Below are 22,273 nucleotides of genomic sequence, written 5' to 3'. Positions count from 1 at the left end.
TGATGAATAGGATCTTTAACGACGTCTTGGATAAGGTTGTTATCGTCTTCATCGATGATGTACTGATTTACTCTAAGAGCGCCGAAGACCACGAGGGTCACTTACGAGTTGCACTCCAGACGTTGAGACAACATCAACTGTATGCCAAATTCTCGAAGTGTGAATTTTGGTTGGATAAAGTGCATTTTCTCGGACACGTGGTTTCTAAAGACGGAATCTCCGTCGATCCTGCCAAGATAGAATCAGTGAATGATTGGAAGCCACCTCGAAGTGTGACAGAGATAAGGAGTTTTCTCGGTCTAGCAGGTTACTATAGAAGATTTGTGGAAGGATTTTCTACATTAGCCGCTCCACTCACCGCCCTCACAAAGAAAGATAAGAAGTATGAGTGGACCGAGAAATGTGAACAGAGTTTTCGCGAGTTGAAGAGAAGACTCACCACCGCTCCAATCCTTATAGTCCCTGAAAGTGGAGAACCTTTGTCTATCTACAGCGATGCATCAAAGACAGGTCTCGGTGCTGTGTTAATGCAAAACGGCAAAGTCGTGGCTTATGCGTCACGACAACTCAAAAACCACGAGAGGAATTATCCTACTCATGATTTGGAGTTAGCCGCAGTGGTGTTTGCCCTCAATATTTGGAGACACTACTTGTATGGTGTTCGGTGTGAGATATTTACCGATCATAAGAGTTTAAAGTACATTTTCACTCAGAAAGAGTTGAACATGAGACAAAGAAGGTGGCTAGAATTGGTTAAGGATTACGATTGTGGTATCCATTACCATCCCGGAAAGGCAAACGTGGTAGCTGATGCGTTAAGTAGGAAAGATGAGGCTCGGCTATCGATGATGCATGCATTATCTCCTCAACTTGTTGACGAAATCAACAACATGGAAGTTGAAATTGTCACCTGGGGATTAGCCAACATGACCTTAAAATCAGATTTGTTCGAGAGAATCAAAGAAGCGCAAAGACGTGATCCTGATATATCGAGGCTTAAGGACAATGCACTAGAAGGTCAAGAGTCAAGATTTTCTCTTGCAGAGAATGATGTACTCTTTTTCGATGGAAGGATCTGTGTACCCAACGAAAATGAGTTACGAAGACAGATTCTGACCGAAGCACATGAGACTCCATATTCAGTCCACCCAGGTTCCACGAAGATGTATCAAGGCCTCCGAGAACACTTCTGGTGGAACGGAATGAAGGGCGATGTTGCAAAGTTCGTCAGTAAATGTCTTACATGCCAAAAAGTGAAGGCCGAACATAAACGACCAGCTGGAGAATTACAACCAATCGAGGTTCCTGAATGGAAGTGGGAACAAATCACAATGGATTTTGTGGTTGGTTTACCTAAGACAATTGAGGGTTATGATGCTATATGGGTAGTGGTGGACCGTTTGACCAAATCTGCTAGATTCATACCGATGAAAGTCACGTACTCCGTAGAGAAGTTGGCTGAACTGTACGTTAATAACGTAGTGAGATTGCATGGCGTGCCTTTGTCCATCATCTCAGATCGTGACGGTCGTTTCACTTCTAACTTCTGGAGGTGTGTGCAAAAGTCTATGGGATCACAACTGAAGTTCAGTACTGCCTTTCACCCCCAAACGGATGGCCAATCCGAAAGGACTATTCAGACCTTAGAGGATATGCTACGAGCATGTGTCATGGATTTTGGTGGGAGTTGGAATAAGAGGCTACCACTTATTGAATTTTCATACAACAATAGCTACCAAGCTTCAATCGGCGTCGCCCCATATGAAGCTCTTTATGGTAGAAAGTGTCGATCCCCGATTCACTGGTTTGAATCCGGAGAAAATAGCCTCGAGAAGACAGATTTTATTCGAGACACCACTGAAGCTATCAAGAAGATACGAGATCGAATGGGAACTGCCCAAAGCCGACAGAAGAGCTACGCTGACAAGAGGAGGCGACCACTGGAATTCCAAGTAGGAGACTTCGTATTCTTGAAGGTAGCACCTCTCAAGGGCGTGATGAGATTCGGAAAGAAGGGAAAATTGAGCCCGAGGTACATTGGTCCTTTCGAGATCACAGACAGAGTCGGAAAAGTAGCCTACCGTCTAGCTCTGAATCCCGAGTTAGCATCGGTGCACAATGTGTTTCACGTCTCAATGCTCAAAAAGTACCTGCCCGATCCAAATCATGAGTTAATACAAGAGCCTATCGAAGTACACGAAGACTTGACGTATGAAGAAAGGCCAGTACAAATTCTTGATCGTGAAGAAAAGATCCTAAGGAACAAGGTGATTCCATTAGTCAAGGTACTTTGGCGGAATCATAAAATCGAAGAAGCCACTTGGGAGCGCGAGGATGATATGAGATCGCGATATCCGGACTTATTCCTAGAAGCTTAGTGTTGTCAAGTAAGAATCTTTATGTTATATTTCAACCCTTATTTTAATTTTCGGGACGAAAATTCCAATAAGTAGGGGAGATTGTGAAGCCCCGAAGTTTAGCCATATAAAAATTTAACATTACGACGTAATACCGTAAGCTTGAATTATTTTTATGTGCTATATATGTTTAGTCTGAGAATTTATCTTCCATAATCAAATTTATGTATGACAATTATTTTTTTTAATAATAATTTTTAATCAATAGTAGCAGTATCATCATATCTAATTTTTATCCCTTGTGTATAATGTTACTTATACATCTAATCATACGAATATTATATAAATATATATAGGTATATATATAAGGCATAAAAAGAGATCTGATAATAGATGCATATAAAAGTAATAATGATAAAAAAAAGAGTAGTATATTTTTATTGTGGTATCTGTGGATTCATATAGAAATGAATATGTGTATCCGGATACATGCAATAAGTGTGTGCATAGCAATTCTTTTGGATGCTTACTTTTTGAAAGAAATAAAGAGGTGAGTAAATGGCATTATATATTGGACGTTTATAACAGTCTAATATTTATTTTCATTAAAAATGCTTTCTCTCTATAGCTCTATGACTTTGAATGGACGTGCTTAATTTTTTTTGTCTATCGCACACTCTTGATCTGATATCTTTTCAACTCCATCATCTTCTCCCTTTTTCAAACAAAACAAAAGAAACACATAAACCTCTTTAGAATTTTCTTTATTTTTCGGGAGTCCTATTCCACACTAAGGAGTTTTTCTTTTCATTCTTTCTGAGGTACTTCTCTATTTAAGATATCTTTTCATTAGTCTGTCATGACTTTGCTTGTTACGATTTTTCTTATGCACTATATTATTGAAATGTTTTTCTGTTATGCGTGAGTCTTTGAAAAGTAACGTGTTTATCAGTTCTAATAGGCTTGCGATTTTATTTTAGTCTGATTTTTTTATACCGAAATAATCAAGATGTTCATAATATGTATATTAAATTTCATAATTTTTGGACAAACAGTTTTTTTACTAAAATTCAATTATGATCAGCGCGCATATTTTTGTTTTCAGTTTCAAAACAGCAAGGTTTTGATTTAAAAAAAAATAGCTAACAAAGGAATGGTGACTTGTTTTTTTTATACCCATATATTCAGAATGTTTATAGTATGTCATAAAAATCTTATAATTTTTGGATTAACGATCTAATTTCAAAAAAATAAATTAAAATTATTGCGCGAAGTTTTATTCCTGTTTCAAACAGCGAGATTTTATATTTTTTTAAAATACTTGCAAATCGTATTTTGGCTGGAATTTTGTATACGAGATACCTATATATGTTGTTGTTACATAGAAAAATAAGTATGAGGTTTAAATTACCGGAAGTATTTTTGTTAGTATTTTATTTTAACAAGTGCGCAGATCCGTCTCGTTTTCTCTAAAACCCAATTTTTAGACAATATATGTTTAAATTAGTTTTCTTCATGTTGGAGCCCGATTTTGGTCTTATCACTGAAGACTAATATGTTCAAATTTATGTTTTATAGTCTCTGGAATTTTTCCAGAATTTTTCTCTGAGATTATATTTTTTTTTTTTTCCGGAACCCGAGGACGAAGGGTATTTTCGTCTTTTGACGTCCCTGTTCCTTCTCTGATTTTTTTCCAGAAACTTTGTTAGTCTAGAAGTGTCTTCTAAGAACCTAATTCCTACCCGTTCGAATAGGTACCGAGCCGAATAGCTTTTCCAATCGTTCGAGAGTCTAAGAACTTTTCCCCGGCTCAATAAGGTGAGAATAATCTCACTACAATACGGATTAGCTTAAAATTAATTACGATGAGTGTGTGATCTGATTTGGTTAATATGTGTTATATGATTGATTGTTTGATATTTCATATGTGCTTGTATATGTTAATGAGTGATTTGTGATTATTATTTCATGTTTGGTTATGATAAGTTTATGTATGAGTTTAGTACAACTTTGGCATAACATGTTCTAATTATTAGCATGTTTTATTTGTGTTTATGTCATATGTCATCTTTGTATGTAACGCAACTAATCAAGTGATAAGATAAGTAAGAGAGTCGTACCGCCTCGAGCTACGGAGGTATTAAGAGAATTCTCTCGAGCCGACCTACGGGCTCATAAAGGGAGTTTTCTCATATGATATGTTATTAGATGGTGCGAACTATGGGAGGTCGCAGCCCCGTAGTTCGTTTCCAAAGTGTACACTGAAATTGGTACGACTACTCTAGGGGCACCCCGAATAAAATATGATAAGATTTATTATACGAAAGACCATGACACTATTAGAATTTAAAACACTAATAACCGGATCATGCATTGCATTACTCATCTTTTTGTGAGTCATAGTTATTCTCGCTGAGCGTTAGCTCATATTATGTGTATTCGTCCGTATTGTAGGTAAGCAACAGATGAACAAGTGAGGAGGTGGATCAGCGGCGTTCGATGGCTAAGGGGTTGGGTTGTGGTTCCGCTCACTTATTTAAAAGACTTCCGCTACGAAATTTTCTAACCACTCGGTTTGAGATTTTTTTTTTATGCTTAAGATATTTTTTCAAGTTTAATTAGTTTCGCAAAACTGAAGTTGAATTTTTATGGTTTTATTTCCGTCGAATATTCAAACCATCTACTTTAGTTTGAGATTCCGAATTAAGTACTTCTCTTATTTTCATCAAATGTTTTTGTAAGGTTTCAGATGTTGGTTATTTTTAAATTTGTTTTATTTTAAAGTCTAAACTTTATAAATATATGAAACGATGTTTAAAAAAAAAATTATCCACTATTTTTTTTCTAAGTAAAAGAATTAAGGTTAGTATGACGGTCCGAAAAGTCGGGTCGTCACAAGGGTAATGATATTTAAAACTATATAGTATGATAATTATTACTTTGCCCTAGTATTCCGGGGGAGTTGTTAGCTTTCCAAGTCTAAAAGTTTATTTTCACAAAGTGTGTTTCGATTTATTTTTATTATTCTTTTGCGAGGTCTTTGAAAGTGTGAGTATAAATCACACAAATGTAAAATTGCGTTCATATTGTGAAATTTATTGATTATCCTTATACTTTATATTTCAATATCCAATATAATATAATTAAGTGTTGATTGTATATGTACTACATTACGTAAAACGGATGACATATTAAAAATTAAAATAAAAAATTCTAAAAGTTTTTTTAAGTATTTTTTTTTAATGAAAAGACTCATCAAAAAGTATATATATATATATATATATATATATATATATATATATATATATATTGATAAAATTCAAAAAGACTTGGTTTAAAAAATAAATTTAAATATTTATTTGTTACAATAATCCAAACATGAATCTGGAATTTTTATCACTGTATTTTCGATCAATGTGGGTTTAATTTCGATTATTTAGATCTGAACCTTAAATCTGAGATGGTTTGTTTTTTTGGGCATATAGATCTAAAACGCAACCGGACAACAAGTGGTGATACGTGTTACAAGAGACTGATAACTTATTATTCTTGTTGTATTATTATGGTTGCGTTTGTGATTTATTTTTTCTCTTCTTTTTAATAAGGAGTTTGAAATTTTCCGTTGAGCTTACTTTTTATAATTTAAATCTTTATAATTTTTATCAATATATTTATGTGCGAAGCTTTGTATAAAACAATAATAAACTTTAAGATAACGTCAAAAATTCTTAAAATAATATGAAAATTGAGTTCACAAACAAAATTGTAACAATTACCACAAACAATCAAACAACCAACAAAATCTTTTTACCTTTTCCAATTAGCACAAACAACCAAAAAAAATCTTTTTACCTTTTTATGTCGCAGATTATTGCATTCTCATAGACATTCATTCCCATAGCATTTCCGAATGAGATTAACGCACATATAAGAAAAAGAAAAAAAATACTACTCAAATTTTGAGACTCATATCTAGAGAATGATAATAAAATAATGCAAAATAAATATTTGACGGTACATTTACATCTAATTTTGAATTATTTAAACAGAGGATGAGAAAAAAAAAATCATCCATGATATGGAAAGACTTTTCACACGAAGAAATGATGTACGATGAGAGCTTAAACCATATCATAATTAACTCCACGCTTAAGTCTTGACCCTAAAATGACAACATAATCCTGTTATGTTTTAAAATCGATTAAATTTAAACCGATCATTTGAGAGCATTAAAGATAATCATTCAAAAAGAATTTTATATCTTGTTTGTTTAAAGGTATATTATCTAGAAATTTTAGTACCAACGTTTTGAATATACCAAGCATTTAAGGTCCGCTTGAAACCCGAAAAATGTGAGGGAAAAATATGAGAATACGTTGTGTTTTTCTAGTTTTATTTGATTTGAGAAAAATAAGGGAAAAATTTGATTTTCCAAACATAACAAATAGTTTTTATTTTTTCATGCTTTCTCCTTATTATTTTTTTATTTTTCTTCAAATTTTCATTTTCTCTCATATTTTTGGATTCAATGACCCTTAGTTTATAATTTATAGGGAAATACTTAAAATGATGTGACAAATTAATAAATGGTTAAGCACTTAGTTATCAGACAGCCCTCTAGAAATAGTAATTGAAGTAAAACAAATGACATTTTGTTTCCTCGCTACTAAATGGTCTTGCACGTCTAAGAACTCTAATAGTATGAATGAATGCTTCAAATGATCACTAAGGACAGAGACTATCTTTTATAGTGGTCTTACATCTCTGGAAGTAGAAATATAATTTCTTTACTTATTCACGCGGATAAAATATATGAAGAAAGTCTTCATTTGACAATTTTCGCGAAAAATGAAACTTTTCGAAATTACAGTTCTACACACAACGATCAAGATGTCTCAACATATCCCAGAACACGTTGCAAGATATCTTACCGAACAAATTTGCAGTAAAAAATAAGCCAACAACACACATAACAATAATATTTTATAAAAATTTATATATCATGAATAGTGCATCTTAAAATTTAAAGAAAATCTATTTATTTCATCTTCAAAATGCAAATGAAGATGCATTGAAACACCATATCCGCCCCTATCCCTAAAATAGAGATGCATTGGAGATCGAAAAAAGAGCTTGCATGTCAACTACTAATATTTTAAAGCGAAGGTATATAATAATAAAATACTAATATTGGTTACCCATAAATTAATCGCTAATGCTCTAAACTACTACAAAACTGGGCTCCTACAACACTTAAAAACAGTTGTAGAATGATCCTACAATGCTTATTAAGCGTTGTAGAATCCAGCGTTGTAGAAGCTTCTACAACGCTTAGGGATCCGTTGTAGAAGCTTCAAAGCTTCTACAACGCTTAGGGATCCGTTGTAGAAGCTTCAAGGCTTCTACAACGCTTACGGATCCGTTGTAGAAGCTTCTACAACAGTAGAGTTCCATTGTTCAATTCCCAAAAAGTCCAAAATATCTCGCCGCGGCGATGTACATTTCTCGCCGCGGCGAGCTGTTCTACACCTGATCCGTTGTAGAAAGTCTCGCTGTGGCGAGAGTTGTACATCACCGCGGCGAGGATTAGATGTCGCTTTTTAATAGAACGACTTGAAATATTTGTTTTACAAACTTAATTTTGCTTTTATTTCAACCCCAATATTTTCAAGAATGTCACAGCAATTAAAAGAATACATTTTATATTACACCAACAACGTGGAAAAGAATACATACATTGAGAATTGTCAGAGAAAATTTTACACAAAAGAATCGTCACATGAAAGAGGCTGAACAAGATGTTACCGGTATCCACACTGACGGGTTTTCTTTGATGGCTGGAATATAGTATATTGCCTTGTAGCATTGGCAAAATTCAAGATAATCGTTTTTGTGTGAATGGTACCTGAAAGGTTAATTTAAAACAATCGACATCAGTTGATATATTGTTTTGGAAACAAAGCCAATGAGCGGTACAAAGTTGACTAACAGATATCCAATTTCCTAAAATATCTAATGAAATATCTAAAATATGAAGGTTCCACACAAAGCCGTGTACCTTATCATATGGTTCATAGTAGTAACCAGAGACATATAATTGACCAAGAGAGATGTAATATCAGTAGGAGCCTCCTCAACCAGTGAATCGCCTTGTTTAGATGCTCTTCAAGAGTGTTATTGGTCTAGCCGTTGGTTTAGCGATGTTATCCACATATATTAAAAAAAAAATAACAAGCAGACACTGAATTTGCAGCTGCTTTGATGAGCTCCACAACCTTAGCTTCTTATGTTTTTGCATAATTTTCTAACTGCACAACGTTAAGAAAATTTTAGTCAAATTACTAGACAAAACAAAACAACCAAAAATGCACAAAAGACTAGGATTCATCGCCAATCGTAAGATGGCGGATGGAATAATGGCCAAAATAATAATTAGCTAGTAAGTTAAATAAGAGAGGTACCCCATTCTTGATATGGGACAGAACCTAAATTAAAAAATTTGACTTATAACTAGATAGAAAGAATGCCATTGCTGCCTTGACTGGTTCCACAGAAGAAGACCTAAATACATCCACACAACTCAGACTCTACTATTGAAGATTTTTGTTTGAGCAAAAAAAATATAATCAAATAAAAATCACGCATATATAATTTCAAACACATACCACGGCCTACCATATCAGAAAAAAGAACAATACCATGATTAAGTCAATCGTAATATAGTGGTTGAGTGTCAAAAGTTTATAAGGCAGTGTGTTTTGTTCAATATGAAACATTTTTTTTCTAGCAGTAAGCTTTTTTATTATAGACAACCAGCAATGAAGTTTTTGTGAAGATCTCAGAGGCCTTTTCATTCTTTTGAGATGAAAGTGGGCATGAATTTAATTAGTATTATGAAAAATAAGAAAAATGAAACTTTATTTTTCTTTAGCCCATGATTATGCAAGTAAAAATAAACAATATCACAGGGTACATGCCAGACATTACAAAGCGTAATTAAAAAGGGGTAAATTGAGTTGAGAATGTTACTAGGTAGTGTAAGCTCAAAAAGGTGTATCGTCAAACAATTGTGGAAGGCTCCTGAATCCCATCAACACACCTACAGCGATAACCCAGATTGTGTGAAATCAAAATCGACACGCAGAGCAAGAGTAAAAGTAACTCGAGAATATGATGTTATCTTGTGGAAAAATCTTATCAGAGAAGGACCTTCTCTGGAACAACCTTGTGGCGACGTCTTCTCAGTCTCCGTGAAGAGCAATGTCGGGATTCTTCTGACGAAGCGGTCTGGATTCTCCGGCGAGCGGAAATCGACGAACTCGTTGGCTCGCTCGGAGAAGTTAAAGTGGAGTTCCTGGGTATGTTGGGGGCATATGGAGAAGTGCCTGAGAGTGACGTGAATCAGAAGGTTTTGGAGAAGGCGAAGGCAGGAGAAGAAAATTTTCCTCACCTTGGACAAGCGCCGGCCGTCGTCCTCACTGTCTTCTTCTTCTCATGCCGTCTCCTTCGCTTGATGTTCAGTTGCTTAGAACCCTAAACCACAACTCAACAGAACCAATATCCAATCAGAATTGTTACTAAGCCGAGCAAATATTCTGAACCAACACAATCCAAAATTAAGTGTAAATCATCAATTTAACACTGAATACCCCTAAATTATATCACATATTTTCAGCCAAAGTTAAGAAAAATCAGAAATTCAAACCCTAGCGTACAATTCCAACCAAAAACAAGCACAAACTGACCCATAGACCACGGAAACTATCAACAAAACCAAAATCACAAATCTGCAAGCCCTAAGTTCAAAAATCTGGAAGAGGAAGAATAAGTCGAGCCTCATACCTTGTTGAGAACGAAACTCCGGTGACACTCAGCTCGTTCTTTCCCACAAACACATGCTAAAACCTTGAAGAGAAGCAAATCCCGTGTCTGGACTCATGCCGAAACCTCGCGAGACGGAGACAAAACCCAACGTTGTCCACATTATCTCTTTTTCTCTCTCGGTCGGATTCGCGTAACTTGCTTTCTTTCTTTTTTTTGCTTACCCATGACTTTGAGAAGTTTGGAGTCTTTGGAAGTATTATTAAGCATAAGGAGAAGACTCTAATAATAACGACGATTTCATAAACTCCTACAACGGATATCCTATCCGTTGTAGGACATTCTCGCCGCGGCAAAGAAGTAATCTTGCCGCGGCGAGGTTCACCAAATATCAATACTCCCACAACGTTTAGTTGATCCGTTGTGGAAAGATCTCGCCGCAGCGACAAAAACACGGTGCTGCAGCGAGAATTCTACAACGGATCAGCTAAACGTTGTGGGAAACCTGAAATATAGTGAAAATTTACAACGTTTAACCACAAGCGTCGTAGAAACACCAAGTTTCTACAACGCTTAGCCATAAGAGTTGTAGAAACACCCGGATCTACAACGCTTAGTCATAAGCGTTGTAGAAACACCAAGTTTCTACAACGCTTATGTTAAGCGTTGTAAAATCCCTAGTTTCTACAACACTTATTTTAAGCGTTGTAGAAAGTGGGTTGTATAATCCAACATTTGTAGTAGTGTTTCTACCTGTACTCTTACTGGGATTATTATTTTACCTTTACTTATTTTCCGTGTAATTTATAATAATAACATTCACTGATATAAACAGGTTTTTATTTTGATAAAATAAAAAATTTCTGATGGCATCATTTTCTCTCTTCTTCGATGGAGTTTGAGAGTTGTAAACACTGAAAATTAATTTGGAGGGTACTTTTATCCCTGTTTAATAAAACAATAATAACAGATATTTTGATTTCAATTGTAGCCAGTAGATTCTTTAAATTTACCGAGGAAAAGAGAGTAATCAACTTTTTTTCTGATCTAGTACATAATAGAGAAAGAACGAAGCTAATACGGATGACATAATATTTGTCAAAGAGAATTACTCCTGATGATCGTGAACGAAAAAAAATATTGAGTCAATGGCAATAACATCACTCAACATCATACACAAACTACACGTACTGAGTGAGTCATAAGTTGTTGGACATACATACCTTGGGAAGATTCAGATTTGAGCTAAGGAACATGAATTGAGTTCAAGTGGTGACTCTGAAGTCATGGCTTCTATTTTTGAAGAGAAAACGGTACTCATTTAGAGTGGCCGTTGCATCGTTTTAACTAGCTTCCGATATAATAAGGTTCTACTCAAACCCCGAAGCTATTGTCACTCATCGAAGCTATATTTACAAATCCCGAAGCTTATTGTCACTCGTCGCCCATTTACACGTCAAATAAGGAATTCCTTTGGTACCTCAAGCTGCGATGTGAGCTGCATTGATGGTATTCACAATTATTTTTCCATCCACATCCTTATCCCAAACCCACCTCAGATCCAAACAAGTGCGCACACGATTAAGGGCATAACGAGAGTTTGTTTCAATGGAAAGCCATTCTGAGCCAATTTCCACGACGACAAAATTTTGCTTTCACGAATCTTCAGAGTCCACATGCTTTTCCAAACCTGCTCGGTCTGATTGAAGGGACCTCTCGATGATTCTCACCGCCGATTTCATTAAGAATGTTTCAGCTTTGTTCGTTGCCTAGAAGAGTTAAAAGATGTTAACCCTTCTCTGCAATTTACGTCAATATCAACTCAGAGCCTTGAAAGTGGTTGGAATTGTAGAGCATATGTTATCCTACGGCTTTAAAACGTCCTATTGTTTTGCATGCTTTATATATATATATATATATATATATATATATATATATATATATATATATATATATATATATATATTGTTTTGCATGATTTAAAGTTTGTTTTTGTTTTTGTTTTTTTCTTTTCTTTTCTTCTTCTTTCCTGTTTTCTTATTGAAATCATTATTTTGCTCTCAATTTTTCACCCTAATCATTAAATTGAAATATCGAAGACAATAATTTGTGCTATCATATCGAAGTAGTTCCAATAAAAAGGCATTAGTTTATGCGTATTTATTTTTCGTTTATTTAGGAGTAATAAGCATTTCTGTAATGACAGTGTACACAATGTGAATATTTACCCTGTAAACGATAGCGTACATTCATTTGGATATATTTTCTTTGTAAGAACAAATACTCACTGTGTGGAGGAGTGAACTTTGCTCTATATTGAATTTATTGTCTATTTAAAAGAATTTGAAGAAATGGTTGATGGTAGCTTAATACTGGAACACCTGAATCTGTTGTCACAATTGCTTTCTGCAAACCCTGATAAACCAAACCAAGATCGAATCGTTTAATCAAGATCAAACGTTGAAAGAGATTATGAAAGAGACGGGCGATTTATCCAGGTTCGATCTAGATTGATCTACGACCAGCCTTAGAAGCCAATCCACTATCAATGAGCAATGCTCTACGAGAACCGATTACAAATTTCACCTAACCACTCCAATCCCAGAATTCTCTCTAATTATCTCTCAGTCAGAATGTTTCTGGGTCATACAAGTTTCTCTCGATGTTCTTGTGTCTAACCTAACTCTCAATGGTCCTTTAAATAGACTCGTGGATCGGTGACTTACACACCAAGTTACTTACAACATGATCCAACAGTCAAAATCTAGAAATGCAAAAATATGCAAAGATCTGCGCTTTTCCCTTTCAACCCCCTTGATCTAATTGCAAAGACTAATCCCGAGTTAATATGATCAAATGCAACAGAATCAATACGCACCTGAATCAATATTACCTCAAAAAGGTTGGTAATATTCTAACTTTACAGGAACCGCCCACAAGTCTTGAAAAGGATATAGTGCCTGGACGTTTGATAAGATATGAATTGGATAAGGAATTAGTAATTTGTGAAAGGCATAGCATAAACCACAACGATTACCTCGTAGAACTGGCAGAGTAAACCCAATGAGACCTGATATGAACACTCTTGCACAGTCGAACTCAAAAGATGGGGTTCCTTCATAACACTGCCAAAAAAAAAAATGATAACACAAATGTATTCCAGTTAAGAATTTCCCAGAAATAAGATAAGTTGGGGGTATTAAAGACCTGTGCTATCCAATCTTTTATGACTACACAACTCCACTGATCACAGTTTCGGACGAAATTGGTTTGGTTTTGCGAGCTTCTTCATAAGCAGTCCAGTCGAGTTGCGGTACATAAATTAATATCTCGACAAAAGAGTCCAACTCGGCAAAGCAAAAAAGAAGATTAATATCGATATGTAGTTTAATCAACTTCTAGTGTAACTGATGTGGAGAATCAAAACACCAGTTCTGTTATACTTATTGAGATTTTAGCGATAAAAAAAATAAGATATATAGTGGACTCAATATAGCTTTGACTGCTTTATTTAAACTTCAAACAAATTGAAAAATATTCTATTTTTGCTTAGACTTCATAACCAAGAAACAGAACTCAAAATAACCAGAACTTTTAATGACAAAATCTTATGTCTTCTCGGTTGAACTAGTTATATTGAGCTGATTTAATCTTCAAAGTCATTCTTGTAACAAGGATTGCACATCACCATAAAATTTTCCAAACTGCGTTGCAACAAATAGCCACTTTCATTCCACCTTTTTTTTTTTTTTTTAGAGCTATACGTAGATTTTATTCCATTTGAAACCGGACAAGATTATATAATGTCTTTCCATTTCACCCCATTTCATTTCGTTCCACTTTTCGTCTTACAAAACTAGAAATTAAATATCTAACTAAGATGAAAGAGTCTCGCTTCGATCCTAATTTATTTTCCAATCAAACAAACATAATTTCTCTATCGCAAGAAACTAAAAAAGTTCCCAAAATCCCAAATAAGAATTACTCAAGCGCATCAATGTCCTCGCAAGCTTCCAGCGAAGATGAGCATCGTCGCGTCGGAGCTTTCCTTCGCCGTGGCGAGAAATCGACGGCAATTTTGGCGGAATCGAGACGGAATGGTTGATTGAGGCTCGGATTACAGGAGTCGGATTTACGCGTGCGAGGTTTGAGTTTTGATTCGGTGCCACGCGGTAAATGGCTACGGCGTTTGGTATATATGCGATGATATTGTGTTTCATTGGTTTGTTTGCTCTGTGTCTCTGAGTACAGGATTGTTTACTTCAATAGTTTGAGAAAGACTTGAGAATGGAGATAATTTGAGGAGGACTCGAGATTCAACGTTCTAGCGAAAAAGAAAGCGAGTTAAGGTGGTGTTTGGTTTAGTTTTTTAAACTCTAGATTATGTTTTCTAATTCTAATTTTTAAATTTAAAAAATAGATTTAGAATTACGTTTCAGAATAGTTTCAGAATATTTTAAATGTTGTTTGGTTATGTTTTCCATTCAATTGTTTTAAAATATAAGAAAGATAAAATAGAAAACACTTTTTCATTGTTTTACGTTTTCTAAACACATTTCAAAGAAAACAGAAACATGATTCTAAATCTGTTTTCTAAATTCATAAGCAAACAAGTTTTCTAAACTGTTTTCTAGAATTTAGAATCAGAAAGCAAAAAATAAATTTGGAAAAGTTAACGAAACACCATAAGATTTCGAGGTCTACAACATAACATAATGTGATTGGTTACCAAAATATATGAATATTTCGAAGATGAAAAATAGGTTAGCCATTAGAATTTATTTTAACTTTATCTTGTAACATTTAGCTGTATGTCTTAATTTTCATAGTGGAAGAGCTCATTTCTTTTTGGGAAAATAACACATATATACTATATTTTAGTGAAATGTTGAGTTTAATTTTAGTTATAAAAAATGTCGAGTTCATACATTCTATTTAATTATAATGACGAATTTATACCATGAAATTGATAACAGTGTCACGAATCTCCATTTCATTGATATTAACTCTTATATAAGAAAAACCGAATCAAATCCAAACAAGTACCCTAACGTCCAAATTCCCAATTTGAAATAAAAATAGCCTTAAATTGAATTCATATCTCTCAATGGATGACTTCAGTCCGTGTTCGAATTGCAACTCTAAATCATGGATTCTCTGTTCAAATATCGATTTATATCTCTTTGTCTCTTTCTGTGTTATTCACGATTAATAGACTGTCGTTTATTTTTTAGTTTTTAAATAAATTACATATATGGCGTGAATGAATAAAGATAATTAATGTTTACATATAAATATTATAGTCAACGATAATGAAAAGTCAACAAAAATTCAATAAAAAGAAAATTTGTGGTACTGTTGTCTATTTCAACGTATAATTTCGTCATTTTAATTCAACTGAGGATATGAACTCGATATTTTTGAATACCAAAAGTTAAACTCGATATTTCACTAAAATACAAAGTATATATGTGTCATTTTCCTTTCCTCTTTTCGCATTAAGTTCAGGTAGCAATTACAGCAGTCAAGTACTACTAGGATGCAATCAAAATCTATATAGCTTATTCAACAAATTTCCATAATCTTCTTATACACACACTCTCTTTCCAACAGTCCTATACTAAAGCTAACATTTTTTTTTCACAAGTTGAGATCTTGAAGAAATGTGCTCTGTAATTTCTGTATTCGCCAGATAACAACATATAAAGGTTAAAATCTCTTGAGAGAAATTCCGGGTCTTTTTTTATATTGCTCGATCCTCTATAGACTAAAACTTACCAGTTAGCATTGCATGAAGGAAACGAAGTTCATGAATTAGCGCCTCGGCCGCTTGTTGCCCCGCTGAAGAAGCTCGCTCACCGACTGCAAACTCACATCAACATCTTCATCGTACTCGAATCCAAGCTCTTCTATGTGAAGATAAGCGAAAGCTCATACAATGGGAGAAGGGTTCTGACTGGAGAGCTTGAAACCGACTTTGTTGTTTTTTTATTTCGGTGTTTTACGCTTGCGATACTCGAGCAATTAATGATGGAGGTCCCTGATGTTTAATTAACCAGTCTAAAACAACTGTAGATAAAAATTATAGAATCAGTTCGATCAAATCCCGTACGTGTAAATTCGTTCACCAGTATTCACATCCTCAGGCAAGTTTCGAGCTTCTGAAAGAGCAAAGTCTTCTCAATATCTCGTTTTTTGTGCGTCGGTTCACTGCAGTTTGCTTCAAAAACGCTAAGAATATATAATGTACAAAACCGTCATATAATTTAGTCACACATAGTTTATGCAAACTAATAATAAATAAAAAAAATAGGATAAACAATAAACAAAGATAGGTTCCAGACTTTCGGGAAGTCCGCTCTCTCCAAAACAAAACAAAAAATTCAATTATTCTTTCAACTATTCTATTATTCGACTCCTAATTCTGTACTAATTATTATGAATCCCATGTTGATACGAACTCGTATTTTTATAAATTGATCTGAATTATAAACAAAAAAAGAAGTACAAAACTCGACATCGGACATTTGAGAGGTCAGTGCACAAAAAATGCTCTTTACATGTTGATCAACCAAAAGTAGCCAACTTGAAAATATATCATTCATCAATTACAAAATCGGGAAATAATCGCAAGGAAAAATAAATTTAATTTTTGACTGGATACATATTGCCATAGACTCTCCCCTAAAGATGAATCAGAACTGGAAGTAGATAAACTTAGATCTTACTCTTTCAAAGTGACACCGTATAAGTACATAGCACTGTCTAGTACATCTATTTTTTTATTTATTATTATTGCTAAAAAGACACATTTAGTGAAACATACCTGCTTGTTATCCACAAAAACTAAAGCGTGCCAGGAAGCTAGGATCACCGGACGGAGCTCCGACGTCACGCCGTGGGTGAACCGGCTGTGACGACCCGACTTTTCGGACCGTCATGCTAAGCTTAATTCTTTTACTTCGAAAAAAAAAGTGGATAATTTTTTTTTAAACATCATTTCATTTAATTATAAAGTTTAGACTTTAAAATAAAATAAATTGAAGATAACCAACATTTGAAATCTTATAAAAACATTTGATGAAAATAAGAGAAATAGTTAATTCGGAATACTAAACTAAAGTAGATGGTTGGAATATTCAACGGAAATAAAACCATAAAAATTCAACTTCAATTTTGAAAAACTAATTAAACTTCAAAAATACCTTAAGCATAAAAAATCTCAAACCGAGTGTTTAGAAAATTTCGTAGCGGAAGTCTTTTAAATAAGCGCGTGGAACCACAACCCAACCCCTTAGCCAAACGTCAACTTTTATCTTATCAAAATATTTTAGTCACCAAAAGAATCAGGAAGATTTGTTTTCCCTTAAAGAACTACATAATATATAAAAATTTATTGCCTATTTTGGTAGCGTAAAAAGTTATGCTTTAAACAATATATAGGACTTGATGAATTATTAACTTTTTGACGCCAATGTCAATCTCTGATTGATATATATATATATATATATATATATATATATATATATATATATATATATATAATTTTCCTAAGCTATTAAACGTATCCCTGGTATTAAGTTAAAAGTTCATATGATATAAATCTATATTAAGATATTAAACGTATCCCTGGTATTTATATGCTACACCATAAACCATCTTAATAATATTCATATGATATAAATCTATATTAAGATTTTTTTTTTTTTTGTAATATATTGGGTGATAATTCTCACAACTTTGCCTTGAAAAAAATAATTAAAAAGAATCTATTCAAATCACCGAAAGAAAGAATAAACCCTTCCTAGCACATAACAAATTCGTCTTAAAACTCACATCATAAAATTTATCATTCCGTAATGTCTAGACTTCGGAGTTTCACAATCTCCACTACTTATGAAATTTTCGTCCCGAAAATTAATATAAGTGAAGAGAGAAAAAAAAACGAAAGAAATAAAAATTCTTACTTGACAACACTAAACTTCTAGGAAAAGGTCGGAAAAACGCAATCTCATATCATCCTCGCGCTCCCAAGTGGCTTCTTCGATTTTATGATTCCGCCAAAGTATCTTGACCAATGGAATCACCTTGTTCCTAATGATCTTTTCTTCACGATCAAGAATTTGAACCGGCTTTTCCTCATAGGTCAGGTCTTCGTGTACTTCGATAGGCTCTTGAATTAGTTCATGATTTGGATTGGGTAGGTACTTTTTGAGCATCGAGACGTGAAACACATTGTGCACCGATGCTAACTCGGGATTCAGAGCTAGACGGTAGGCTACCTATCCGATTCTTTCTATGATTTTGAAAGGGCCAATGTACCTCGGGCTCGATTTTCCCTTCTTGCCGAATCTCATCACACCCTTGAGAGGTGCTACCTTCAAAAATACGAAGTCTCCTACTTGAAATTCCAGTGGTCGCCTCCTCTTGTCAGCGTAGCTTTTCTGTCGGCTTTGGGCAGTTCCCATTTGATCTCGTATCTTCTTGATGGCTTCAGTGGTATCTCGAATAAAATATGTTTTCTCGAGGCTATTTTCTTCGGATTCGAACGAGTGAATCGGAGATCGACACTTTTTACCATAAAGAGCTTCTTATGGGGCAATGCCGATTGAAGCTTGGTAGCTATTGTTGTATGAGAATTCAATAAGTGGTAGCCTCTTATTCCAACTCCCACCAAAATCCATGACACATGCTCGTACCATATCCTCTAAGGTCTGAATAGTCCTTTCGGATTGGCCATCCGTCTGGGGGTGAAAAGCAGTACTGAACTTCAGTTGCGATCCCATAGACTTTTGCACACACCTCCAGAAATTAGAAGTGAAACGACCGTCACGATCTGAGATGATGGACAAAGGAACGCCATGCAGTCTCACTACGTTATTAACGTATAGTTCTGCCAACTTCTCCACGGAGTACGTGACTTTCATCGGTAAGAATCTAGCAGATTTGGTCAAACGGTCCACCACTACCCATATAGCATCATAACCGTCATTTGTCTTAGGTAACCCACCCACAAAGTCCATTGTGATTTGTTCCCACTTCCATTCAGGAACTTCGATTGGTTGTAATTCTCCAGCTGGTCGTTGATGTTCGGCCTTCACTTTCTGGCATGTAAAGCATTTACTGACAAACTTTGCAACGTCGCCCTTTATTCCATTCCACCAGAAGTGTTCTCGAAGGCCTTGATACATCTTCGTGGACCCTGGGTGGACTGAATAGGGAGTCTCATGTGCTTCGGTCAAAATCTGTCTTCGTAACTCATTTTCGTTGGGTACACAGATCCTTCCATCGAAAAAGAGTACATCATTCTCCGTAAGAGAAAATTTTGACTCCTGACCATCCAGTTCACTGTCCTTCAGCCTTGACATCTCAGGATTACGTCCTTGCGCTTCTTTGATTCTCTCGAACAGATCTGATTTTAAGGTCATGTTGGCTAGTCACCGGGTGACAATTTCAACTTCCATGTTGTTGATTTCATCAACGATTCGAGGAGATAATGCATGCATCATCGATAGCCAAGTCTCATCTTTCCTACTTAACGCATCAGCTACCACGTTCGCCTTTCCGGGATGGTAATGGATACCACAATCGTAATCCTTAACCAATTCTAGCCACCTTCTTTGTCTCATGTTCAACTCTTTCTGAGTAAAAATGTACTTTAAACTCTTATGATCGGTGAATATCTCGCATCGAACTCCATACAAGTAGTGTCTCCACATCTTGAGAGCAAAAACCACTGTCGCTAATTCCAAATCGTGAGTAGGATAATTCCTCTCGTGATTCTTGAGTTGTCGTGACGCATAAGCCACTACTCTTCCATTTTGCATTAACACTGCACCAAGACCTGTTTTCGATGCATCACTGTAGATAGACAAAGGTTCTCCACTTTCAGGGACTATGAGGATTGGCGCGGTGGTGAGTCTTCTCTTCAACTCGTGTAAACTTTCTTCACACTTCTCGGTCCACTCGTACTTCTTATCTTTCTTGGTGAGGGCGGTGAGTGGAGCAGATAACGTAGAAAATCTTTCCACAAATCTTCTATAGTAACCTGCTAGACCGAGAAAACTCCTTATCTCTGTCACACTTCGAGGTTGCTTCCAATCATTCACAGATTCTATCTTAGAAGGATCGACGGAGATCCCGTCTTTAGAAACCACGTGTCCGAGAAAATGCACTTTATCCAACCAAAATTCACACTTCGAGAATTTGTCATACAGCTGATGTTGTCTTAGCGTCTGGAGTGCAACTCGTAAATGACCCCCGTGGTCTTCAGCGCTCTTAGAGTAAATCAGTATGTCATCGATGAAGACGATAACAAACTTATCCAAGACGTCGCTAAAGATCCTATTCATCATATCCATGAATGCTGCTAGAGCGTTAGTGAGTCCAAAAAGCATGACAGTGAATTCGTAATGACCATAGTGGGTGCGAAAAGCTGTCTTCGGGATATCGTCCTCCTTGACCCGTAATTGATGTTAGCCGGATCGCAAGTCTATCTTTGAAAATACCTTCGCCCCTTGAGTTGGTCAAACAAGTCATCAATCCTTGGAGGAGGATACTCGTTCTTGACTGTTACCTTATTTAGCTCTCGGTAGTCAATACACATGCGGAAAGACCCATCCTTCTTTTTCACAAATAGAACGGGTGTTCCCCAAGGTGGATGACTAGGGAGGATAAATCCTTTATCTAACAACTCTTTGAGTTGTGATTGTAACTCTTTGAGCTCGGCGGGAACCATACGATATGGTGCTTTGGAAATTGGACCTATTCCAGGTAGAAACTCGATGGCGAAAGGAATTTCCCGTTCGGGCGCTAAACCAAGGAGGTCTTCGGAAAAAACATCAACATATTCCCTCACCACTAGCACATCTTGTGGGTTTGCTTCGGCCTTCTTCGTCTTGTCCACCACTGACGCTAGATATCTGTAACACCTTTTACTTATCAACCTCTTAGCTTGCAATGCTGACACCATCATCTTTGGTTTCTTGAGTGGTCGTCCTATAAAGGTGAACCTTTTCCCCATTACCGGTTTGAAGGTTACTCTTTTTCGCCGACAATCAATCACTGCATTATTCTCCACTAGGAAGTCCATACCCAAGATGGCATCAAAGTCTTTCATTTCTAAGACGATGAAGTCACTTGTTAGCTCTTGCCCACATATAATTATCGATACTCCCTTGAGACAGTATTCTGATAACAACACATCGCCAGACGGCAAAGCTGTCCTGAAAACCTTATTGGTCTTCACTACACTATCGCCTAATCTCCTAGCCAGTTCTAGCGAAATGAAGCAATGCGTAGCACCAGAGTCAAATAAAACCAAAGCATCGAGATGAGCTATAGGAAGCTGACCTGTTACTACATTCGAAGAGTTGGCTAAGGCATCGACGTTGGTGTAGGCGTAGATACAAGCTTGAGCTGGTAGTGGCATTTGGGTGGATGTAGGTGCTTCCAAACGACCCAAAGAGATTAGTGGCCCTTCTAGTGCGGTCGACATATAGTTGAGTCGCCCGTTCTGATTCTGAAGCTGGTACTGTCCACTCTGAACAAAATTCGATTTCTAATAATCTCCGAGATAGTGACCAGGTTGACCATACTTGAAGCAGGTAAAGGTTCCCTTCTGGCACTCTCCAGGATGCAACTTTCCATAAGTTCTGCATACAAGAAGAAAAAAAATATCTCCCTCCATCTTGACCTTGATGTCGGCGTTACTCTCATTTTTTTTAGATGGTCTCTTTCTTTCCATTCGCATATCCATGGGGTTGCGCCCTGAAGCCGTAATTGTTGCAGTTAGGTTTGTGGTTACTTGGTCGATTTGGCTTTTTATTGATGTCGGGACCCTTGTTTTGACTTTTCTCCTCTTTTCGAGCTTTGTAAAACTGAGCTCGTTCATCCTTTACTTGGATCATGTGGTATTCGGTACTCATAGGATTTGATAAAATCTAAGATGGTGGAAGATGGGTTACTTCCCTTTAACATTGGATTTATCCGAATCAACTAAAAACACCATCATCCTTTTGCATCTTCTTCCCTTGGTGTATTTTGTTCCTCGATTCCTATATCTTAGTTTCTTGAGCTTTGAACCGATTGAGTAA

At 35.8% G+C, this 22,273-nt stretch overlaps 2 protein-coding genes and 1 long non-coding RNA gene across 3 annotated transcripts; 1 reads left to right on the top strand and 2 right to left on the bottom strand.

Moving 5' to 3' along the window:
• Positions 1 to 1,886: 1,886 nt before the first annotated feature.
• On the top strand, positions 1,887 to 2,378 carry LOC149398174 (uncharacterized). The gene has a single exon (XM_089614498.1). It carries the CDS (start codon positions 1,887 to 1,889, stop codon positions 2,376 to 2,378), a length of 492 nt encoding a protein of 163 aa, XP_089470624.1.
• A 13,474-nt stretch (positions 2,379 to 15,852) lies between these two features.
• LOC149398173 (uncharacterized) lies at positions 15,853 to 17,084 on the bottom strand. Its single transcript, XR_016296997.1, has 3 exons — positions 17,005 to 17,084; positions 16,307 to 16,409; positions 15,853 to 16,218 (listed from the first exon to the last, which is right to left on the bottom strand). It is a non-coding gene; the product is annotated as an uncharacterized LOC149398173 (long non-coding RNA).
• A 1,492-nt stretch (positions 17,085 to 18,576) lies between these two features.
• Positions 18,577 to 21,936, bottom strand: LOC149398172 (uncharacterized). Its single transcript, XM_089614497.1, has 7 exons — positions 21,874 to 21,936; positions 21,776 to 21,832; positions 20,755 to 21,720; positions 19,836 to 20,455; positions 19,303 to 19,460; positions 19,006 to 19,143; positions 18,577 to 18,800 (listed from the first exon to the last, which is right to left on the bottom strand). Exons 1-7 carry the CDS (start codon positions 21,934 to 21,936, stop codon positions 18,577 to 18,579), a joined length of 2,226 nt encoding a protein of 741 aa, XP_089470623.1.
• Between the last annotated feature and the right edge of the window lie 337 nt (positions 21,937 to 22,273).

The sequence above is a fragment of the Urtica dioica genome, chromosome 5 (assembly GCF_054948205.1).
Source record: "Urtica dioica subsp. dioica isolate 48M chromosome 5, U.dioica_male_clone48M_v1_H2, whole genome shotgun sequence".
NCBI classification, from domain to species: Eukaryota; Viridiplantae; Streptophyta; class Magnoliopsida; order Rosales; family Urticaceae; genus Urtica; species Urtica dioica.
Note: the sequence above shows the minus strand (reverse complement) of the source record. Positions and strands in the feature narration are given on the sequence as shown.